The 6461-nt window shown below is 45.2% G+C and overlaps 1 protein-coding gene across 1 annotated transcript; it reads right to left on the bottom strand.

Annotated features, from left to right (window-relative positions):
• Positions 1–1143: 1143 nt before the first annotated feature.
• Positions 1144–3761, bottom strand: LOC134948558 (alpha/beta hydrolase domain-containing protein 17C-like). Its single transcript, XM_063936605.1, has 3 exons — positions 3067–3761; positions 1968–2147; positions 1144–1639 (listed from the first exon to the last, which is right to left on the bottom strand). Exons 1-3 carry the CDS (start codon positions 3549–3551, stop codon positions 1420–1422), a joined length of 885 nt encoding a protein of 294 aa, XP_063792675.1. The 5' UTR covers positions 3552–3761; the 3' UTR covers positions 1144–1419.
• Between the last annotated feature and the right edge of the window lie 2700 nt (positions 3762–6461).

The following is a 6461-nucleotide window of genomic DNA, read 5'->3' as shown; positions in this document are numbered from 1 at the left end:
ATAGCGCTGCTGCGGCTCCAGTCCCCCTCCCTCCTCCTCCTTCTCCAATGCCTGCACCGAGGGAGCTGCACGAGGAGCCTGACTGCCAGCGGGGAGATGGCAAGTATGTCTCTCTCTCTCTCTCTCTCTCTCAGAGGGACACCGTCTGCCATAATGTGTAAAAAGGGGGCCTGGCTGCCGCAATGTGTAAAAAGGGGGACTGGCTGCCGTAATGTGTAAAAAGGGGGACTGGCTGCCGCAATGTGTAAAAAGGGGGAATGGTTGCCGTAATGTGTAAAAGGGGGACTGGCTACCACAATGTGTATAAAGGGGGACACCGTCTGCCGTAATGTGTAAAAACGGGGACGCTGTCTGCAGTGATGTGTAAAAAGGGGACGCTGTCTGCCGTAATGTTAAAAAAGGGGATGCTGTCTGCTGTAATGTGTAAAAAAGGGGATGCTGTCTGTCGTCATGTGTAAAAAAGGGGACGCTGTCTGCAGTGATGTGTAAAAAGGGGACGCTGTCTGCCGTAATGTTAAAAAAGGGGATGCTGTCTGCTGTAATGTGTAAAAAAGGGGATGCTGTCTGTCGTCATGTGTAAAAAAGGGGACGCTGTCTGCCGTAATGTGTAAAAAAGGGGACGCTGTCTGCCGTAATGTGTAAAAAGGGGGACTGTCTGCTGTAATGTGTAAAAAGGAGGACTGTCTGCTGTAATGTGTAAAAAGGGGGACTTTCTGCTGTAATGTGTAAAAAGGGGGACACTGTCTGCTGTAATGTGTAAAAGTCGCTTTACCTGGTGTAGTGGCGCTACTGTGCAGCATAATTGAATAATGGAGACTACTGTGCACCGTAGTATGAATTGCTATTATTTTGTGGCCACGCCCCTTCCCCATGAAGCCATGCCCCAATATATTTTTGCGCGCCTACGGCGCGCACTGCCCCTGTCTTACATGGGTGGGGGGCGCCAATGTCTTTTCTTGCACACAGCGCTAAAATGCCTAGTTACGGCACTGCAAAATGGTGCTGATATTGATGGCAAATACTTATGGATCTCTTGATATTTGTTTTTTCTTGAAAATCCCAAAAAATACATAATTTTTTTTTTTTAAAAGAACCACTTGGCCCTTCTAGGCTGCCCTAAACAAATGTACATGAACACACACATTAGGGTTAATTGTTGTTTAATTTTTAGTTGGGAACAATAACCCAACGGTATATTTTTGAATTGTGGGAGGAAACCGGAGTACCCGGAGGAAACCCACGCCAGCACGCGGAGAATATACAAACTCCATGATGACAATTGGGAGCTCTCTGGCACAGGAGTGCTCCCATGGACGTCCTTTTATAGGTGTTTAACTTATGGTGTCAATGTGAAGTCTCATTTTTGGCGTGCTGGCCCTTTAAATCCTGCAGAGAGTGGTATGCTCGATGGTCGGAGCTTCAGAATGTGGGCAGCTCCTTGTAGAAGAAATACTGGAGTCTCTTTATATATTGCTTGAAAGTCTCTAAATCATTGTGCCCACCTCCTTTCACCCAGAGTGGCATCACTGTGTTTGGGCAACGCTCATATAATCCCAGCCCGTGGCTAAAGTCCACAATCTCATCTTCTGTGCCATGAATGATGAGCACCGGACAGGTCACCTTAGAGATTTTGTTGATGCTGCAAAGGACAAAGTACAATGGAATTATACAACAGAAACAGCATGGAGCTATTACACATGTAAAAGGGGGATGCAGGTAATATAACGACTGTCGGGATCCCGGTGTTCAGAGGACCGATGCCGGAATCTTGACAGCCGGTAAAATGACAGTGGTTGGAATCCTGACCGCAGACCATTATTCCCAGTCAATTGGCTGGTACTTTATCTCCAATGACTTTATCTCCATCCAAGGGTTAGTAAATAGACCCCTTAAACTTGTTTCTATTATGCAGTACTAAATTCCACAGGTAACAAACAACTTATTATAAAAGCACAGCATTGTCTTACCTGGGAAAGGGGTCACAGCAGCAGGTCCTCTGTATGTTAGGAGAAAAGACCCGTAACCCTGACATGAGCGGTGAGTGTAGGATTACTGCAGCGCATTTATAGCGGGTGGCAAGGTCCACTGCAGCTGCCGTCCCAATGCTCTGCCCATACAGAACGATCTTCTCAGCCGGGACTCCATATCTGTAGAGATAAAGCAGGAAAATGTAATAAAATCTAATGACATCACTACTATTGTAGTTCCTTATGAATAACTTCTATATAACGGTGTTATATCTGAACTAAACACACGGATCACTTATATGAGTGATAGACAGTGTACACGTGGAACAGGACTACATAGGTTATGCACATTTACCTAGTTACAGCCAACTAGGACCACTAAGGAGCTAGGGTAGGGGTGTGTCCAGTCACATCAGGAGGAAACACCCTAAACTTTGGGTGCCAGCAGCACTGTGTTATATACAGGTGGTTTTACCTGGTCCCTGGGAATTGTCCAGCCCAGCTTAGTAACCAACAAAATGGAACACAGAAACAAAATGGGGCAGGCTCTATGTGTGATCAGGTGGTAGGAAGCTATAGTGTTTCCTGTGAGACTGAATGACTAGTAATATAACATGGCAAGTGAGGAGAGGAAAATATGGCAGAAATACAGGTCTTGGCAGAAGCCACAACTGACCTACAGCTACTTTGGACATAGTTTCTGCTTAATGACCAGTGTGTTTACTTTACAATGAGGAAAACAATATTGTATATTTGTCTGAGACCCTAAACCGGTGTCAGACCCTAAGTAACCTACACATCTTATTACAATAGTCTAGCAAAGCACATATTGTGGTATATTTCCAGTGCTTTACACATTGTGTTACTGCAAATTGTGCTCCTGGTGTGACTGTATTTACCTTTTATTTTAGGGCTGGACAAAACCCACTGTCTCTATATAGGCAAACCCCAATATATCAGTTACCTTTATCTAATCAGTTCATGTGATGAGTGGAGTATACAGACTAACAGGAGCACAATACACAGCATATACACTCCCCTATGTAGTAAATAAACATATATGTGACCCAGGACACCCATATACCCCAACCATACATACCGGGTCCTCAGGGCGTGCCAGGCTGCCTCGATGTCAGCGTATAAGTTCTCCTCGCTCGGCTTGCCGCTGCTCGCCCCGTAGCCTGAGTAATCATATGAGAAAATATTGCATCCGATCTTTGAGCCGAGGTCGTAGTAGCTGCTGCACATCTCGCCTAGGTCACAAGCATTGGCATGGGAGTAAAGTATGGTGTACCGGCTCCCAGGGGCGCAGCGGATGTACATGCAGCTCAGTCTGTTACCATGCTTGGTGGTACAGTAGAAAGTCTCCATCTCATCCAGTATCTGCTGGGAGTATGGCCAGTTAGCACTCTCTGACAGGTGTAGTTTGCATACAGGAGGAAGGTCATGGGCCTGTGAGGCCTCCGTCTCCTGCAGCGTGTACGTTGGCTCTGGAGGGTGAAAGGCCACTTTGGAGGTGATCCAGTTCGCCAACGGTTTGCAGGAAATGGTGGAGATCAGCTTCTTTAATGAAAATCCGGACATCTCCGGTCACTGTACAGGGGCTAGGCCCCTGTCTTAACACTTATATAATACTTATTACTAATATTAAAACTTATTACTAAAATAATGAAAACAACTAAACTATAAACTTAACTAAACTATTAGCTTAACAGCAGTGATGAACCTCCTCCACTGATGTCAGCAAAGCAACTGCTCTGTCTGAGTAACATCCAAGTGGATATGAGGTTATGACACAATTGTGACATCATAGACTCTAGTCCCTGACCAGGGCTGCATTGTGACATCACGGACACTACTTTTCCCTGACCAGGGCTGCATTGTGACATCACAGACACTACTTGTCCCTGACCAGGGCTGCAGCCTGCACACAACTATCATTGTCATAGTGGTATTATTAGCTTATATGTGTATTGGGCATCTCTATAACTGTTGTATATAATGTTTATATATAGAATAAATGTAGCATTCATGTAATAAAGGTCGCCCCTATAATTATGGTCATACATGTAGAGTCTATTGCTCCCTGCGCCTTTCATTTTCCCGGAATAATTAAGACTTCGCTTTTACTTTATTGCTCAATAAAATATTGTGATATTTATTTATGTCTTTGTGAATATTACAGTGCAAAAGACTTAACATACATGAAAGTGAAAATTAAAAATAAAGATTGTGTAATAAAGTTTAAAATTGGTGCCCACATGTTATCATCCAAATGGTGTCTTATTATGCGTTGCCTAGTATGCCTATTGAATATGGAATAATTATAAATCGACTTGTTTTTTAGTGCCTAATTCACATATGTTATAGTATGTTAGCTGTCTTGTCATGCTCCTATCCAAAAATTGTTGAGACGTGCGAAGTCCAAACCCACAATTGCCTCATGGAGGGGATAATATTCCTCATTGATTGTATATGCAATAAAGTTAAGCCAGATATAGCTGTATTGGTGTCACTTACCTCATAATGACTATTACCCAAAAATAATATTTTTGTATTTATGGGCTGTGGGTACAGGTTATAAAGACTTTCATTTATTTAATTCACCAAGGCTCAGTTAGTACTGAGTAGCCATAAATATACAGTAATCTCCCCAATAATCATATATACCGGTTAGGGGTTCAGGGGGAAACGCAGGATTTTCATGGGGGGTTTCCCCCGTGTGTATGTATATATATATATATATATATATATATATATATATATATAAATAAGGTGCCGGCACTCCCTCCTAAAGCAGACAGTGCCCAGGTGCCTCCAAACAGGTCAGTGAACCTGATAGACAGTTTGATAAGGCAGTGGCACTCATGGGACTTGAAAATCAGAAATAAAGACTCAGGATACAGCGGTCACAGGTGAAATAATCTAAGTTTCAGTAATTTAATACTCATGCAAAAAATTGGCAAATCTCCGGGCCCGGACGGGTTCACGGCTCTCTACTACAAAAAAATTTCTGCCCTCCTCTCCCCCACCTTCACTCCCTGTTCAATAGGATTGTCCATGGCGACCCTTTTCCCCCTGAGATGCTAGAGGCTAGAATTGTGGTGATCCCCAAAGAAGGTAAGGATCCCCTTAACTGCGCTAGCTATCGCCCCATATCTCTCCTGAACTTAGACCTGAAAATCTTTGCTAAGATCCTGGCCAACCGCCTTAACCCATACCTCCCTTCCCTTGTTCACTACGACCAAGTGGGATTTATCCCGGGCCGCCAGGCGAGAGACAACACCAGACGTACTATTGACCTTATACATATCTCGAACTCCAGGAGATCCCCCACTATCATGCTCTCCTTAGATGCCAAAAAAGCATTTGACCGGATCTCCTGGGGATTTCTGAGACCCGCCTTGGAGGCCTATGGCCTGTCCGGTGGCTTTCTCACTAGCATCCTAGCATTATACTCCACCCCCACTGCCACCGTCCTAATCAATGGTATCCCATCTGCCCCACTTAGTATTTCCAATGGCACACGTCAGGGCTGCCCCCTCTCCCCCTTAATATTTGCCCTCATCATAGAACCCCTTGCCTCTCAAATTAGAGCACATCCGGATATACACGGAATACAGGTAGGCCCCACAGATCCTAAAATCTCCCTCTTCGCAGATGACATTCTACTTTCCATTACCCAGCCTCTCATCTCACTCCCAAACCTATTCTCAGTTCTACAAGCCTATAGCCTTATATCAGGATACAAGATCAACTACTCCAAATCTGAGGCCATGATACTCCATATCCCCCAACATGAGGCTGAGTCCCTTCGCGCCAACTTTAATTTTAAATGGCAAGCCCACGAAGATTAAATACTTAGGGATATACCTAACCCCTCGTTACGACTCCCTCTTTCGGGAAAACTTCCCACCCCTCCTTGCCAACACACTTGCCGACCTGACCTCTTGGAACAGTCTCTTCATCTTGTGGCTGGGCAGGATCATAGCAGTTAAAATGACCATAATCCCCAAATGGCTCTATCTTTTTCAGACCCTCCCAGTGGCGGTCCCGGCCTCCTTTCTCCGCACTATCCAACGAGCCCTTGTACGCTTTATTTGGAACCACAGACCTCCCCGCATTGCTGCCAACACTCTGAAAAGACCAACCTCCGCGGGAGGCAGAGGTCTTCCCGATGTCAAACTTTACTACCTAGCCTCCCATCTATCCCACATTGTCACTTCATATGCTCCTCCAGGATCGGTATCCTGGTTAGACATCGAGGCAGCCTTCATTGGCATCCCAGACCTGACCCCCTTATGGGGCCTCTCCTCCGCCTCCCGACCCCAACCTCTAAACTTCTCCCCACCATTAAATTCAACCTTAAAACCTGGGACACCCTCTCTCTGAAGAGGGGTCTCACTACTACACCCTCACCCTTGACCCCCATCTGGCAAAATCCCATGTTTCCCTCAGGACTCTCGATTACGAGGTCCCGGACGTGGATAACAC

Source organism: Pseudophryne corroboree, chromosome 8, assembly GCF_028390025.1.
Source record: "Pseudophryne corroboree isolate aPseCor3 chromosome 8, aPseCor3.hap2, whole genome shotgun sequence".
NCBI classification, from domain to species: Eukaryota; Metazoa; Chordata; class Amphibia; order Anura; family Myobatrachidae; genus Pseudophryne; species Pseudophryne corroboree.
This window is presented reverse-complemented; position numbering and strand designations above follow the sequence as displayed.